At 41.4% G+C, this 18668-nt stretch overlaps 3 protein-coding genes across 3 annotated transcripts in view; 1 reads left to right on the top strand and 2 right to left on the bottom strand.

Annotated features, from left to right (window-relative positions):
* bms1 (BMS1 ribosome biogenesis factor) overlaps nt 1-18668 on the bottom strand; it is a 654080-nt gene that overhangs the window by 586772 nt on the left and 48640 nt on the right. The window lies entirely within an intron of this gene.
* LOC123983048 (V-type proton ATPase 116 kDa subunit a1-like) overlaps nt 1-18668 on the bottom strand; it is a 59279-nt gene that overhangs the window by 15216 nt on the left and 25395 nt on the right. The gene's annotated exons all lie outside the window — the stretch shown is intronic.
* LOC123983061 (ubiquitin-conjugating enzyme E2 D4-like) lies at nt 1152-9817 on the top strand. The gene is made up of 4 exons (XM_046069182.1): nt 1152-1284; nt 3691-3796; nt 8399-8492; nt 8625-9817. The coding sequence occupies exons 1-4, from the start codon at nt 1192-1194 to the stop codon at nt 8668-8670; spliced, it is 339 nt and encodes a 112-aa protein (XP_045925138.1). The 5' UTR covers nt 1152-1191; the 3' UTR covers nt 8671-9817.

Genomic DNA, 18668 nt, shown 5'->3' with positions numbered 1-18668 from the left:
TGAAGAAGCACATCAAGGTTCTGGAGTGGCCTAGCCAGTCTCCAGACCTGAATCCAATTGAAAATCTTTGGAGGGAGCTTAAAATTCGAGTTGCCAGGCGACAACCTCGGAACCTGAATGATTTGGAGGCTGTCTGCAGGGAGGAGTGGGCCAACATCCCTGCCGAAATGTGCACAAACCTTGTCACCAACTATAAAAACCGTTTGACATCTGTGCTGGCCAATAATGGCTTTTCTACAAAATATTAACATGCTGTTTGTCCAGGGGGTCAAATACTTGTTTTTCCTCATCAGATGGTTATCAATTTTAATAAATTCATATGATGTGATTTTCTGGAATTTTCTTTGGGATTCTGTCTTTCACTGTTAGAATGTACATATGATTAAAATTATAGATCGTTGCATTCTTTGTAAGTGGGCAAACCTGCAAAATCAGCAAGGGGTCAAATACTTTTTTCCCCCACTGTATATTCATTATGATGAAGGCCATCTAATCATCAGCCTTCCAATATGATAATTCCAAACTTACTTATTGTCACTATTGTCACGGCACAAGTAGTACTGGTAAAATGATTTGTTGTTAGGTCTAGGGGGTTTAATGAACATTAAGCATTGTGGCTGTACCAGCTACTAACATGCCACAGCATACACTGATTGGCAAGAACAAGAAAGGATGCAGGCCTTACCTGAACCCCAGTCAGCTCAACTGGCTTTCTGCAGGAGCTGCACTCGTCAGCAGTCATGTTAGATAAGACCTGCTCTGTTCAAGCATGGCAACCAATCAAAACACAAATGACAACCTGTGACACCGACTTTGTATTGTTTTCAGTATTACTTGTTCATACTATTCCGTTATAGTTGTGTGCTTATAGTCTGCAGATTTTCCCTTACTGCCATGTCTTCCCATGGGGAGTACCACTTTAAAATCCCATTTTAAATGGCTGCTCTTGATCTGTCAGCAGTATGTTTGATTGGCTTATAATTACTTCACTTCTTCAGTGTGTACACACTCATACAGCTAGTTGGTAACCAGCTTTGTGACAGCAAAAATCACCAGGGTTTCAGAATCCAGATAACTCAAAGAGCCAGCTTAAGTTACTTCCTGACACAGGTCCCTGTTCTCACTGAAGGTGACTGTGTGCTGGTTGTCAGGCATTTGGTGTGGAGTGTTTTACTGACAGCAGTGTCTCACATGTCTTTATGTCAGGGTGACAGTCCTTACCAAGGAGGAGTTTTCTTTCTCACAATCCACTTCCCCACTGACTACCCATTCAAGCCACCAAAGGTAAGAGCTGGTTTGGTAACTCGAAGCTTTGTCCTGTCTAAATCTGCGTCATATTGTAGTTATTTCGGCATCAGTTTGATCCCTTTATTGCAATTAAATCACAGCAAAATGTTCATTTTGGGTTGATACAGCTGTAGTAATCGCAAATTATGTTTATTCGCATTACCAAACACTTGGCAGTTGTCCAGTGATAAAACCCCCACGAGGAAAGCGTTGCGAGGATTAAATTCACGTTTGGTCTGAATGCACAGTTAGGAGGTTTTGAGTATGCACACTATTCTCCGACAATGCAATGCACAAAGGAAATGGATAGCTGCTCACAGCTGGAAGAAATAAAAATTGAGGGTTTTGGTCCAAATCAAAACAGAAGTATTAAATGTCTGTTTGCGAAGTTTAATTGGCAGTAGCTTTTCAAAGTTGCAGTTTGATTGACATCCAACATCACACAAATTTATCATGTGCAGTCAACACAGCTAAAACGGGATACTATGATGATTAGAATGTAGTACATACTGTATAGATTTAGAATGGATTTAGGACACCACCTGTTTTTCCAGTGGTGATAATGTTGCATTGCGCTCTCAAGGCCTGTCACAGTAATTACATTATCAACTTATCCTATGATAAATGGACATGACCAGGGTTTTTCCTGGGTCAGAATGGTCCTTGGAGGGGGTGACTTCGCGCAACAGTAAGCATGATCAGTATGTGTGCAGTAAAGGCAATGAGTTACCTTATGACCGAAATCTATGCATTTTAGTTATTTCTGACCATTTGATAAGCAAACTATATCCACAGCCTGGAGGAGTAAAGGTATAAAAGTATGATGTTAGTATAATTTTATATAAAATTATACTAACATCATACTTTACTTTATATATACACACACATACACAGGTTACACTTGATTTGGTTAATCTGCCTTCAGATAGTTTATTAGTTGAATATTATTAGTTTTTTCACAAATGAAACCATTTTCTTACATTAGCCTACACCACTGTGGTTAAGGTTTGATTAGTGCTAATGTTTGTGTATTCATTATAATTTCAGAAAATCATACAGGCTACTGTAGCTTACTGTTAGTAGCCTAATATTAATTCCAGTTGGACAAAACAGCACAGTTATATTTTGTGGGTTGTTTTTGGTCATTAGGTTATTGTGCATGACAAATGCTCCACATGGTGGTCAGTCTCTGATTTATTTATGCAAAGTACTAACTTGTCAATAGTAAAAGCTGTCCATACAGAACAAGAAGTTCAACATTTCTAAAGTTTGCTGTAGTGCCTCAGCCTTTTTTAATGTCCCGCCTACTTCAGGCTGTATGTAATTGGTCAGGTCATGACCAGTGACTTTGACGAGCAACTACCGCACACGGCTGCATGAAAGGCTCCCGATCTCCCTGCGGAGATAAGCAGGCAGGAGAGAACAGGAACAGGTGAGCGTCACTTAGTGCCCAGAAAACCTGATCTGAAGAGGGCAGAGGAGTGTCCCACTGCTAGTACACCAAAGAGTACAATTTAAAAGTGACAGTACGGGTGAATACTGGCACATTTCAAGCACAAACGGCTTTTATATTGTGAGAAATACAGGAAGTCATTAGCGCGAGCTTCGTAGCGGAACGTTCAGGCGCAGTCAAACCAACGCAGCAGCTGATTTATAAATCCAGCGCCAGCTGCATGTGTAAAGAAATAAACCAAATAGCGACTGTGGATGAGAGGACAGGTGACTGCTGGAAGTCAAGACGTCGTATTTATGTTTATGTTCTGCTTGCTCAAAAGCTGTTTGATTAATGACTATAAAACACATTAGGAGAATATTTGAAACACTTCAATTGTGATCATTTTGGCGCTGGTGATTTTCCTTTGGCACTCACTAAAACCTCTTTGGGGGGCGCCAAACATTTCTCTATGCGGGAAAAACCCTGATGACCGACCATTGACCATTTTTGCTGACCTTGCGTTCTCTGTGCTCCTGTCTGCTGTCTGTGTCAGAGGCAGCTCCTCCACACACACACAGAGCAGACAGCAAAGGTGAAGATAACATGTTACTCAAGGCTATTAAGTGTTTCATATTTCATTCAAACTACATGAAAAAAGTTTTAGTGTAACGCTGAACTTGATGTCATTCTGACCGGGCAGGGTTAGTCTAGTTTGTGTTCAGAACAGTTCTGCACCCAAGTTTCATTTCTTTGTGGTACCATGACAGATTACAGATTGTGGTAAAGGTTGGGAATAAAAACACTAAGCCAGATACTTTACTTAAGTGGACTGAGACTGCTGTAATCAGCCCGGTAGCCACATTTTAGCCTGAACGTCTTGCTACAATGCAAACACTAGTAGAGTAGCTGTGGAAGGGCATGTTCTCTGCTTTACAGACCTGTGTGAATAAAATGTGTTTTTATTACAGGTAGCATTTACTACAAAGATCTATCACCCAAATATAAACAGCAATGGGAGTATCTGTTTGGACATTCTACGGTCACAGTGGTCTCCAGCACTAACAGTGTCTAAAGGTAACTACAACCGCTCCACTATGTCATTATTTTGATCTTTTAACTGTTGCCATTTCAAAGTTAGGAATATGCTTTTGCTTTTGAATATACTTAAACTTTGACATTCAGCATAATCTGGCCTGTACCACGAAGCGAGTTCAACATACCCAGGATATCTTTCACTTATCTGGCTTAACTAACCCTAACAATCGCAGTCGGGATAAGCGGTACCACGAAGCTGGTTATCATCTCGATAACTCAACCCAGGGTTTCCCAATCCAGCCGTGAGCGTGTTCAAATACAAGAGGCAGTGTTAGCAGCAGATGACCAATCGCAGACATGAACAAGTCCACTGGCAGCAGAGCGTCATATTTTACAAACGAGCAAACTGTAACACCACAGTATACAACATAGCTGCAGCTGACACATGCATGGAGACAGAAATTCGCTGACAGTGTGAATGTCTAGATGAACAGGTGTAGTCTATAATATTGCGTTGATTTGATGTGTTCTTATGAGCTGGATGAAAATATCAGCCTTATTCTTTCAGCTCGGCTGTGTCTGCGTTTCCACATTAAGAACTGAAGAAGTGGTCGTTCCTGCTCACTTTAAAACACTTCTCGTCACTTCAAAAATGAGATTAATTTATTTAACACACTCAAAAGTGTTCCAAACATTGTTCTAAATTAATGAAACTCATAAAATATGCTCAGATAGTGGTTGAAAGACTGAATCTCAACATTTATGCTACTGAAAACTCACCTCATTAGCTGCGCCCACATCGCAAAAGGTGGGACGGAACATGACCAGTCTCTGGCTTAGGCTATACTAACCTAAAATAGATAGTTACCTGGATAAGCTCAAATCGTACTTCGTGATACAGGCCCCTGGTGTTTCATCTACAAAATCACAGGAATGGAGTTATTCTGTATTAATCCACAATTCCAGATTTTCTAACCTGAAAATGTGACCCATGTGAATCATGCTGATCTTTAAAGAAATACTTTATGGCTGTAGTAGCTTCTCTTTCCTCTCCTCTGCGTGTTTGACCAAGGGCAGGGCTCAGCTCCTACACACACACACACACACACACACACACACACACACACACACACACACACACACACACACACACACACACTCTCTCACACATACAGTGGAGAAGAGAGGCCTTAAACCAGGTGAAGGTAGGCTTTTACTCAAGTAAAAAGTAGAAAAGGTGATCAGTGTTTCCCACAGAATTAGGTTCTATTTGTGGTGGTAGCTGGTGTTGGGGGGCTTCACATTATGTCAAACAAATAACAAAGTAAATACAATGAAGAATAGAAATGAGATCCCTTTTCCTGAGAGAGAGGTTTTCCTGACCTGCACTGCTACAGTCTCACCTGTTGCTTCTGCCCTAGCTGCTCATCTACCGCAGCATGTTGGCTGCTGTCCTCCTCCTCTCCTACATCTCTCTCTTCATTAGCTACAGCTATCCCTTTTCTGGCCCTCTCTTGCTGCTTCAGCTGCCACAGCAGCACTGATTGAAACCTGGAAATATTCCAAACAAATTTATTGGATAGTTAATCACACTGATTGGACTGCTCAGCTTTCTCATGTGTTTTTTCGGAAGTTTATAGGTACACTGTTTTACTAATACCTCAGGTTCAGACTGTCTGCACCTCCTCGGGACGAGCCCTTTTGAGTCTTTTCATCTGGATTGCGGTAGCAAACATTCAGTGCCGGAGTTAAATAATTAACATTATCTACTTGCACAAGCAGTTGATATTGATTAGCTGCTTTGTGCAGAATGCTAACCCCGACAGCCCAGCTGAGAGTGTGCACAGAGAGGAGGGGCTAGTCTGAGAGCGGGGCAAGGAGGGGCTGAGTGAATCCATGTGCTAATGTGCCTCTCTACAAAGAAATAAGATTTTACCCATTTTAAATCAATATGTGGCAGTCAATGTTGATATTGTGGCAGGACGCCACAAATAAATCACTGTATGGGAAACACTGGTAATATTTCCAGCTGTTTTGTCCGCAGTTGTTGTTAAAACCAGTGCACTTGTTAAGCTAATAGCAACGTGTTCATGAACATGCTAAAACAAAAGCTGTCTGTATGTAGTCTAGCTGTTTAGCTTAGTTTGTCGTAGCAGTGAGAGGAGGACAGGAGGAAGGCCTGATGTCTGACTTCTTCATTCTTTCTGAACTTGACCTAGTATTTTGATGTCAGGAATATCAGACATTTTAGATTTATTTCCAGTGAGTTTATATAAGGACATTGCTGTTGTAAACCAAACCTTTAGTTAAATTTAAAATATAATATTCTAATCATGTTCTGAATGTATTCTTTAAAAAAAAGATCATTTACAAAAACAAATTCTTTAGTGAATGTAAAATAACTAGTAAGAGTATTGATTAGGGCTGTGCGATATGACGAAATATATCATTTGACGATATTTTGAACGTCTGTCGTTCAAAATTATGTTATCGTTTATTTCATTGTGTCGCAAATTCAACACTTTACGAGGGGACAACGCTTTGCACCGCGGTGAAGTTATTTTTACATTGGACATTTGACAGACATCTGACGACTATTCAACGTAAAATATCGTAAATATCCAACTTGAAAGTAACTGCGGTCCGTTCTTCCACACTTGCTGGTATTGCAGGGAAGAAATTTGCATTAAGAATAAACAAACGTGAAGGAGAGTGAAGTTTCTCATAACTGGATAATACTGAACAGGAGGACTCATGACAAATGAGGCTCATACCAAAGGGAGAAGTCTGTTGTATGGATGAACCACGCAACATTACCCCAGCCGTTCCAGCCATGATGTGTGTCAGGTAACATTTAATGACTTGCCCGCGAAAATTCAGCTTCTAGTTCACTAAGACACGCTGTTGTTGTGATGTTAGCAATAGCAGCAGGAGAATTGTGTCGCTGTCTGGAGCTGCTGTGCTGCTCTGGGACAGTCTCGTCCTCTCATGTTGACTAAAATTTCATATCCCGATATGGATCATTTCATATCCCAATAACGGTACATATCCCAATATACAAAATATTTTGTAAATTCAGTGAAATAGTCTGTCACGCTGTCCCCTCGCGGAAATATTATGGTGAAGTGTGGAATTTGACACAACAAAATAAACGATAGAGCATAATTGTAAACGATAGACATTTGTATACTGTCAAACGATATATATCTTAATATCGCAAAGCCCTATTGCTAAGTTACTGTAGCTGTCTTTTGCTGTCGAGCACACCAGCACAAGTATGAGGCGATGCAGGCTCACAGTACCAGGTTCTCCAACGAAGGTTAAAGTCAAGGGCAACTGGACTTGGTTGAAGATACTGGAAGACGTTTCGTCCCTCATCCAAAGGACTTCTTCAGTTCTGACTGACTGGCTGGGAAACTCAGCTATTTAACCTCAGTGGGGTCGTTGGCCAGGGTCATCGATACTGCTGGTTCATTAGTGTTCCTGGTTGCTGTAACGACAGTCGTTACAGTCGTTAAGACTACCGGTGGCCAAGACTGAACGACCATCGTTGGTATCTTCACCTGAGGCCAATAGGTTACGTTTGTTGAGTTTCCTGGGAAGTGATGAAAGGACAGCATTGTAAGTGGGGGATAAGTGGTGGCGTAGACCCCCTCCTCTGTTCAATGACAGCTTCTCGACCCGGGTGTAGACGGCTTCCTTGACACCTCTTTCAAACCATCCATCTTCTCTGTCTAAAATGTGCACCTGGTGGTCCTCAAACGAGTGTCCTCTGTCCTTCAGATGTAAGTAGACTGCAGAATCTTGACCTGAGGAGTTGGCCCTTCTGTGTTGAGCCATGTGTTTGTGTAGTGGTTGTTTAGTCTCCCCAATATACAGGTCTGACTAAGCTAGATGCTGGTACACCTCTGAGACCGCACACCCAAACACAAGAAAAGCAATCTAGTGTATGCGGTCCAATGCCTCAGGTGAAGATACCAACGATGGTCGTTCAGTCTTGGCCACCGGTAGTCCTAACGACTGTAACGACTGTCGTTACAGCAACCAGGAACACTAACGAACCAGCAGTATCGATGACCCTGGCCAACGACCCCACTGAGGTTAAATAGCTGAGTTTCCCTGCCAGTCAGTCAGAACTGAAGAAGTCCTTTGGATGAGGGACGAAACGTCTTCCAGTATCTTCAACCAAGTCCAGTTGCCCTTGACTTTAACCTTCGTTGGATAACTATGACCTGGATGACTCAAGCCCCTTGGTAGGCTTCCAGAAATTGGCCAATCAGAACAAAGTGGGAGGCCTTAAAGAGACAGGAGCTAAAACGGCTTGTTTCAGACAGAGGATGAACTGAGGGGATGCATAAAGGGCTAGTAGAAGATAGATAAGGCTTTTTTTGAATTGTAAATCAGCCTAAGCTGCTCTAGTGGAGTCCCAGAATAAAAATATAGAGCTGAAAATGAGCATAATCGGTCCCCTTTAAGCATACCCTTCCCTCCCAACTCCCAGTCTGTGCTGACAGGGTCACTCCTGGTGAAGCTGCCACCCCTAACCCTGGTGACTGCATGTAGGGATCTATCAGGAGTAGACTCATTTTAAACACCATTCATCATGTTAACTAATGACATCTTTTTCATTCTTCATTCCAGTTTTATTATCCATATGTTCGTTGCTTTGTGATCCAAACCCAGACGACCCGTTAGTTCCAGACATAGCACACATCTACAAGAACGACAAAGAGAAGTAAGTATACACAGACTCAGGTGGTGCATTATTGTCCACTATTGTTATCATCATCATCAGTGGACATGCGTTTACCTAATTTTGTCAGTGGTTATCATCCACTCACTTCACTCTCTTCTTTTCTCTTCTCAGATACAACAGAGTAGCAAAAGAATGGACCCAAAAGTATGCCATGTAGAGGAAAAAACATCAAAGATATAAAAAAATGTCCTGAGAAATTTTCTCTTTTCTTCCCTTTTACTGTAAATTACAGTATGGAATCATAAAGTAATCTTGGGTAACTTCTATCAAACTGAACTGTCATCATCATAATTGTTAATCTGAGACCACAACATATACTTTATTTGTTTTTGAAAGGAAGAACCGTTTTTTTCTTTGTGTAAATGAGAAAGATTTGGTCCTTTTAACGGACACTGACATTTTAAAGTTTGGCATGTTGTTTTTGCATCAAGGACATTTTATTTATAACATACACGTTTATTACAAATTACTTTACTGCATTCTCAATTTTTTAAGTAAAACTGATGGATCTTAGGACATAAATCCTACCACATGCCATTCAGCATCCAACCTTTTTCAGAGGAGCTGAGAAATAGTGCAGCAGAATAGCACACATGTTAGACAAGGTGCTCCATAACTGGAAAATCCCAGGTTCAGCCAGAAAGAAACACACTGAACCATTGAAATGTGGAAGGGTGAATGCCAAATATGGAAGTTCCTCATTCTGACACATATCTGTAAAACATAAGACAACTGACAACATCATAATATTCCCTTTAGGGATGATAGTGGGTGGTGGAGGTTTTTGTTGACTTATTTTGCATCTTATAGCAGATGAAGTTGAATGAAACAATGTACTGTTGCAGTTGCCCTGAAAATGGTAGTAAAAAAAGTCATGTATTACTGTGCTCTTCTGATGTCTGTCATTATTATTATTATTATTATTATTATTATTATTATTATTCATTGTATAGTATTAAAAATCCTTTGGAACTATATTGTTTTATTCTGTTTCATTTAAATTGGAGTCATCTCAATGTAAATTTGCCATTAAAACAATGTACTGGGTTTCCCCTGAGACTAGCTGTGATGTTGGCTTTTTGGTAGATTTACACAGGCAACAAGATCAGATTTCTAGCCCAATGAAACCTGTATAAGGGTTCAGTATGTTCTTCTGTTGGACCCACAGTCTGCTGTATACCTATCTGTACTATAGAAAGGGTAAAAACCCAAGTTTCTGTTCCTGTGTACAGTCTCTTGTGTCTATGAGGCCTGAGTGTGGCACTTTTTGTACTGAATTAAAGAATGGTACGGTTTTTATCATGGCTTCATGGTCCAGCTCAGTTTTTATCACAGAGCTTAACGTTGATGTGTGGAAGGCAATTTGCATGTTTATGTAATTGTGTCCTGTTGTCTAATTTAGTGATCATAGTATAATTCAGTTGTGATTACTAAGTAGCTATGGTACTTACTATCGTGCTTACTATGGTAGCTAGCATTAGCAACACATAAGGAATGATAACTGTTGTGAACAAAGGATTAAAATCCCTTATAGAGAAACTTAGGAGGACAATAAGGTAGTAATTTAATATGTTAAATTAAGTAATAATGAATACTTATCCTCTCGACTGGGGTAGTTGCCTGCTTTGCTTTTCAGGCAAAGCTTTTGCTCAAACTACAGGGAAAATAGAATATGTGAGCATGCTTGACAGTATAGGCTCTGTTAGAACAAGAACAAAAGGTGTAGACTAGGTTACCAGAGCAGGCAGCTTATAAAAACACAATGTGATTACAGTCAAACACTTTATTACTTACATAACTGGCTGCCACCTGCCATATCACAGATTATGATTCTAACCTTGCCACTTCCTCATCAGACCCTGCTGTGTATCCTCTTTTACTTACTGAACATGAGGTGAAAAACCTCCAGTGTAGACAAAACAACAGGAAGGCTGCAGGCCCTGACTTAAGGTCAGCGGCCACCCTGAAATGGTGTGGAGATGGGCTTGCACATATTCTAACCAATCACTCTTAGAGCGAAGGGTCCCGGCATGTTTTAAGTCTGCTGTTATTGTTCCTATGCCTAAAACAATCTAACCCAAACTGCCTAAATAATTATACACCTGTCGCCTTAATATCTGTGATAATGAATTTCTTTTTGCGCATCTGTTGCAGTCACTTGTCTAGGGTAGCTCTTGAACCGTGTAAGTTTGCCTTTAGGGCAAATACTGTAGGTCTGTTGATGATGCAGCGCCATTATGTTTGCGCTCAGTCATTCAGCGCCTTGAGGAACCTGCCACTTATGCAAAGGTTCTGTTTGTTGATTAGACACATTTAATTTGATTCTACTATCCAGGCTTTATGATAACCTTCTCCAACTGGGAGTCGAAACATTTGTGTCAGTGGACTTTTTGCAGGGGAGGAGGCAAGTGTTCAGAGTTTATAAGTCTTTGGTTATTGCCACTGGTGCCCCAAAGGGGCACTCACTCTCCACTGTTACACTCTGTAGAAATGATTGAGAGAATCCTCACCTTTGGAGTAACTTTGGTATGGAAGTACCTCAGTAAGACTGAAGACCTGAAATGGCTGGATGAAATGGTTCGCACTGCATCAAAAATCATAGGTAAGGAGCTACCGTCCCTTGTTGAGATATACACCATAAGACCATAGAAAAAGGTACACAGTATCATCCTGCCAACCATCTTTCAACTAACTTGTTTTAAAAGACTGAAAAGTTTTTAAAGTAGGACAGCCAGGTTCTGCATCAGCACCTAACCAGAGGTGTTTATATATACTGTATATGCCACTGACTTTGGTACAGGTGATCCTGGGTTCGATTCCCGGTCAGGGCGGGAGTATCCAGGTGGACCCTTAGGCAAGGTTGTTAATGCTACAAGCCTACCTCAGGCATGAGTGAAACCGCAAATACAAGAGCCATATCGGCTCGGACGTCACCCGGGCCAACAAGTCCACGTCAGGTGCTAGGGAACCAGGTCAACCTGATGACAAATGGGCTACTGGAACAACACATTCATGGACTAGAGCAGAAAATATGGATTTGATGCAATGCTACTATACAAGCAATCCCGGGAGAGGTTATATGCAGACACTATGGGATATATAGATGCTTCGAAACCCATCATCAACACTGACAAAGAAACAACTCCTAGCTCAGTGTTCTAACATCCGCAAACGGCAACTGCTATTACAACTACACATTGACGAAGTACAACAAGCCAGGACGACAGGTCAGCAGGAGAGATGTGATCATAATCATCCCCACACTCAGAGATTGGGTCCCAAAGCCCCAATAACAACAAGCCCTTACGGCACAGAATCACTCAACATAAGGGCAACTGACCTACGATTGAAGATTATAACCAAGCTGGACCCCCAGGTACAACGAACAAGATTGCCAAGGCTAAGTGACAAAGTACCCTCTGAAAGTCTGCTAGAAGATGTGAATGCAGCACTACATACTATCCCTACTAAAGCCATAACTGAGACCAATGAGCGGATGTACGCCACAGCAACAGTGATCCTTGAGATACTTGGCTATAAGATGAACACCACAAGCCACAAACAGCATTACCCCCTGTGGAGGAGAAGGCTAGAGGCCAAGATCAAGGCAACACGAAGAGAGGTTAGTCAGCTGTCAGAACTACAGAAAGGTGCAAGGAAAGGGCTACCTAAGAAATACAACAAGCTGTCGATACCTGAGGCTCTGGAGACTGCCAAACAAAGACTTACCGCTCTGGCTACCCGCCTAAAGAGATACAAGGAAGAAGCAGAAACCAGGAGAATAAACTGGATGTTCTCCACTGCACCATCCAAATTCTACTCTCAGTGGCAGGATAACAACACAAGATCAGATCCACCCAGGGCTGAGACTGAACAGTACCAGAAGAACATATGGGAGAAAGAAGCATCCCACAACACCAATGCTCAGTGGCTAGTGGATCTAAGAACAGATCACAGCAATCTGCCAGAACAAGATCCAGTAACCATTACAACGGCAGACATCCAAGAAAGAGTGGCAGGTATGAAGAGCTGGACAGCAACAGGCCCTGACATGATCCACACCTATTGGCTGAAGAAACTAACTGCACTCCATGAACGCCTGGCAGCACAAATGAACCAACTGCTGATGGATGGGACAGTCCTGATCATGAAGGATCCCCAGAAGGGAACAATCCCATCCAACTACCGGCCAATAGCCTGTCTCTGCACAACATGGAATCTCCTGTCAGGCATCATAGCGGCTAAGATGAGTAGGCACATGGCTCAATACATGGACAGGGCCCAGAAGGGAATGGGCAGTAACATTAGGGGAGCAAAGCACCAGCTACTGGTTGATAGAGCAGTCACTCGAGACTGCAAGACCAGGCAGACCAACCTGTGCACCAACTGGATTGACTACAAGAAAGCTTATGACTCAGTGCCACATACATGGATACTGGAATGCTTGGAAATGTACAAGATCAACAGGACACTAATAGCTTTCATCAAGAACTCAACGGGGCTGTGGAAGACAAGTCTGGAAGCCAACTCAAAGCCAATTGCAAGTCACCATCAAGTGTGGCATATACCAAGGCGATGCACTATCCCCGCTGCTGTTCTGCATAGGCCTGAACCCCCTCAGCCAGATCATCACAAAGACTGGCTACGGATACCGGTTCCGAAGTGGAACAACCATCAGTCACCTCCTCTACATGGATGACCTCAAGCTGTATGCAAGAAATGAGCGAGACATCGACTCACTGATCCACACTACCAGGATCTACAGCAACGATATTGGAATGTCGTTCGGACTGGACAAGTGTGGTCGCATGGTTTCAAAAAGAGGGAAAATGATCAGAACCGAGGGGGTTGAACTACCAGAAGTCCACATTGCAGATGTTCAGGACAGCTACAAATACCTTGGGGTGCCGCAGGCTAACGGAAACCATGAAGAGGCAGCAAGGAAGTCCGCCATAGCCAAATACCTACAGAGACACCAAGCGTAGCGAGGGAGGCCAAGGCAAGTGAGTGTCAAGACCACTGTCCAGGATGAAACGACAAAGATCCAGGAGGACATCAGGAAGATGGCCCCCAAAGATGAAGGGCTTAGTGAATACCTCAGGCAGCAGAAACACAAAGGTGAGGACAAGGAAGACGAAGAACCTTCATGGAAAGACAAGCCGCTGCACGGCATGTACCACAGACAAATAGAAGAAATGGCTGATATCAAGAAATCCTACCAGTGGCTGGAAAAGGCTGGACTAAAGGACAGCACAGAAACACTAATCATGGCGGCACAAGAACAGGCACTCAGTACAAGATCAATAGAGGCTGGGGTCTACCACACCAGGCAGGACCCCAGGTGCAGACTGTGCAAGGATGCCCCTGAGACAACAGCAGGGTGTAAGATGCAAGCAGGAAGTGCGTACATGGAAGGCCATAACCAGGTAGCTGTCATAGTGTACAGGAACATCTGCCATGAGTATGGGCTGGAAGTCCCAAGGTCAAACTGGAAGACACGTCCTAAGGTAGTTGAGAATGACCGAGCTAAGATCCTGTGGGACTTCAAGATCCAGACTGACAAACTGGTGATGGCTAACCAACCAGACATCATGTTGTTTGACAAACAGCAGAAGAAGGCTGCAGTGATAGATGTGGCAATCCCAAGCGACAGCAACATCAAGAAGAAGGAACACGAGAAGCTTGAGAAAGAACAAGGGCTGAAAGAGGAGCTAGAAAAGATGTGGGGGGTGGCGCAATGGATAAGACTATGCCTTTGGTGTAAGAGACCCAGGTTCAATCCCCAACTGTATCCCATCCACCAATGTGTTCCTGAGCAAGGCACTTAACCCCTCGTTGCTCCAGAGGCATGCGACCATGTGGCATCGCTTTGGATAAAAGCATTAGTGATTAATAAATGTATAAATGAATAAGAGCAACAGTGGTGCCAGTGGTGACCGGCGCACTGGGGACTGTGACCCCCAAACTGGGAGAGTGGATACAGCAGATTCCAGGTAAAATATCAGAGGTCTCTGTCCAGAAGAGTGCAGTCCTAGGAACAGCTAAGATACTGCGCAGAACCCTCAAACTCCCAGGCCTCTGGTAGAGGACCTGAGCTTGAGGATGACACATACCAACCCGCAAGGGGGGGATTTATTAGATTTTTTATATACATATATATATATATATATTACAGATACAGATTGTATAAAACAAATGTGAAAAGAGTCCATAAGGTTAATGATGTCACAACTATACAGTCACCCTCAACCATGCTCCCAGCACGGCCCACCTGGACATGACACAGACTTTATTAACAACACAACACCAAACGATCATTCCTTTGCTTAGCTAGCAAGATACAAGACAGAAACGTGGAGGGAACGCTGCACAATTGTTGGATGTCTGGAGGCTTCTCTCAAGGTTTTGAGGTATCTCGTTAATTTAGAATAACAGCAAAATGTATTTTTCCCATCATAGTTGGTAGTGGTAGTGACTGCATTTCTATGGGAATGCTTGTTTTAATTATTAATTATTTATTATTATTACTTGGGCTATTATTTATTACTTTTATTTCCTAAGGTGATAACCTTATGTGAGGTGTTGTGTCTTGTCATTTTGTGTGAGCTCAGCAAACCAAATCCCTGTCGACTGTGTTGAAATAGCAATAAACTATTGCTTCTTGAATCATACAACTGCAAATCACAGTGAATACAGAGATTGTATTTACAATTCGATCACAATTTATCCAATAATCTCCCAAGAATTACTTGATGTCAGCAATTTAATTTGCCCTTCAGTGTCTTCATTTTATAAGGTTTGTAACATTGTGAGGTAGACTGAACTGTTAGTTAACATGCTGAGACAATTTTTTTGTACAATCGGCCAACTTGTCTAACTTAAGTTTTATTCCTACTTGTGACATCCAAACTGTACCTCAAGTGGGAGCTGAACATCACCTCCCTCACCAAGAAGGCCCAGCAGAGGATGTACTTCCTGCGGCAGCTGAAGAAGTTCAGCCTGCCAAAGACAATGATGGTGCACTTCTACACCGCCATCATTGAGTCCATCTTCACCTCCTCCATCACCATCTGGTACGCTGCTGCCACTGCCAGGGACAAGGGCAGGCTGCAGCGCATCATTCGCTCTGCAGAGAAGCTGATTGGCTGCAATCTTCCTTCTCTGACCTGTACGCCGTATGGACTCTGAGGTGAGCAGGACAGATTGCAGCTGACTCCTCCCACCCCGGACACAAACTGTTTCAGACTCTCGCCTCTGGCAGGAGGTTGCGGCCCAACAGGACCAAAACCTCTCACCACAAAAACAGTTTCTTCCCGTCTGCAAATAGCCTCATTAACAAGGCCCAGGTCCCCCACTGACACTCCCCCCTTGCAAACGATACAAATGTCTCTGCACATGTAAATACTGTTTCATCTCGTGTCGTGCACAGACCTGGCACGTTGCACATGTTTGTTGTTGATTGTTGATCTTTGTTGTTGTATATTTTTATGTTGTCAGTTTATATATTTATATGTACACAATATTCTCTTCCATTGCGTTACTTCTGCACGGCACAGACCCAGAATAATGCATATGTATATATCTGCAACGTTGTTCTTCCATTACATATTTATATATTTCTACATTTATTTATGTTGACTGTATGTTTGTCTGCGTGTAGCACCTTATCACCACAGCAAATTCCTTGTATGTGTAAAACACTACTTGGCAATAAAGCTCCTTCTGATTCTAAATCTACTGCCATTCTGTGGTGTTGATCTGATTTGTATGTATATGATGTTGAATGAATATGATATTGCTGAAAGTTAATTTACTGTCTGCTATGAGTGGTTGCCTCTTAAATGACCTTTTATAGTGTTGTTGCTATTTTTGGTCATCCATTTTTCATATAAGGAAGCCTGGATTACAGACCAGGCAACTGCTCCATGGCCACTGACCCTGTGTTTTGTAACCGCATGACAATGACCCCCTCTGCTGGCTACAGATTCCAATGGAAACACTATCCGCTCTAATGTAACATCTCAATGTGTTGATGACATGAGAATCTCCTTACAGTAAAAAAAAAAAAAACACCTGCTCAAATTATTTTAACATAAGATTAACTCATATACACATAATCAAGATAATGAATGTTTTTCTTTTTGTTGCAGGGAAGGATCATTCTAAAATAAAGTTCAATTTCTTTTCAAAGATTATAAACAGAGGTTATTTGTTTGTAAATCTGCATTTGTGTATATGGAATTTAGCCTACAGAAATAAATAATAAAATTAGAAATAAATAATGAAATAATGGTCACAGTGCTGTTTTTCATTAGCCCTCCATTAGTTTTTGTCTCTAATGTTTAGGTTACCAAACAATGCAATCATATAAAAAGCAAGAACAGATTCAATAAAAGACACAAACACATAATTGTCCTGTCTACATCAAAAACATTTAACTTCCTGAGGAAATACAAACGGTTCTGACCCTTCTTACAAATTGCATCGGACCTAGTATCAAATTTCAGGTCACTATCGATGATTGTTCCTAGATATTTCTGTTCTACAAATTCAATACCAGTTCCTTTAATTAAGATCTGAGATGGTGGTTTGGATGATTTCATTCTAAAATAAATGATCATATCCTTGGTCTTTGTAGCATTTAATTGGAGGAAGGCCTCATCAAGGTAAGCCTATAGATACCATATCTTGTTGGAACAAGGCACAAACCGCCCTATTGTTCTTGCACGGATGGAAAGAGAAGCAAATCTACCTACTGGACAGTCACCACGTTCAATTGCAGATACAATCTGAGGGTCAGATCTATGAATATTCCTAAATAAGTATTATATTATAATTATTATTATTCCTGAGGGGATTTTCTGCCGAATTATTCAAATTTTTTGCTGGCAGCATTAGTGACACTACTAACGTTGACGACAATGTAACAATAATACCAATGTGAATATATTTTAAATCCTTATATCTGCAGAAGGGATTCAACTCAATCAGCTTCAGGCAATTTGCTTTTCAGGAAATCATAATTTCATTCATAATCATAACTTTATCTAATGAACATATTACACTCAATCTTGAACCATGTGTTTCCATCAAGGAAAAACAAAGGGTTAGATAAATGTATAACAAAATAGACAAAATTACTTAAAATAACTTTTGTCTTTTCTTACGTTTTTTCTCAATTTAGCAAATTTATTGAAACTACCTTAAAATTGTCTAAAAGTACAATCCTCACACCACATGGCACAAAAGAATAAATCTATGTTTCAAATGTGAATAAATCATTGTAGTCAAAAGAAAAGGTTCCTTTATCATTGCTTCGACCAAGACCGTCAAAATTCAAAGACTCTGAATGTGTGATAGTTACCCACTATGTAATATTGTGCAATTGCTAACATTGTATATTTAGGCAGCTGAATAGTATTGACGTCAGCCATGTCACACACTATACTTTTTTTTATTTAATTTTTTTTTTTTTAAACCTGTCCTGCCCAGCAGCCCTGTATAGAGTATAATGACCTGAATACCATATTGTGCCAGACAGATTTTACTTTAACAAGAGAGTATTAAAATACTCCTTTGTCTGTTTTATTATTTATTTAATTATGTATTGATTTGTCACCGGGCCGGACAGGGAGGCAGACACGGGGATGGGGGGGCACAAACAGACAGCACAGAGAAAGGACAAGACCTGTAAGAGAAGGGGGATGGAAGGTGGGGACAACAGGGAAAAGCAGTGGGAAACACCAATTGCAGAAAGCAACGAAACCTGCCATAGAACAGAGATCGGGGCTTGGGGAGGAGAAAAACAACAACAACAAACAAACACAAACAAAAAAACAATAAAAATAATAATAATAGTGAAAGACAACCAGCCAAACAGCAGCAATAAACAGCTGACATATTAAGACAACTAAGAGAACAATGAAAACAAGAAACAGTCACACACACTAAATAAGCAACACAACACAGCCACGAGAGCTGGAATAATAATTAATTTAAATAAGTAACTGAAAGAAAAGCATCAGGAATAATTCTACCAGGGACAACCTAAATTGTTTGTGTCTGTGTGTGTCTGTGTGCGTGTGGGTGAATGTGTCTGTATGTGTGTGTGTGTGTACATGTGTGTGCGCATAAGCCTGTTAAAGAATGTAGTTG

This window comes from Micropterus dolomieu, linkage group LG14, assembly GCF_021292245.1.
Source record: "Micropterus dolomieu isolate WLL.071019.BEF.003 ecotype Adirondacks linkage group LG14, ASM2129224v1, whole genome shotgun sequence".
Classification (NCBI taxonomy): Eukaryota; Metazoa; Chordata; class Actinopteri; order Centrarchiformes; family Centrarchidae; genus Micropterus; species Micropterus dolomieu.
The sequence above is the reverse complement of the archived record's forward strand: the minus strand, read 5'-3'. Positions and strand labels throughout refer to the sequence as shown.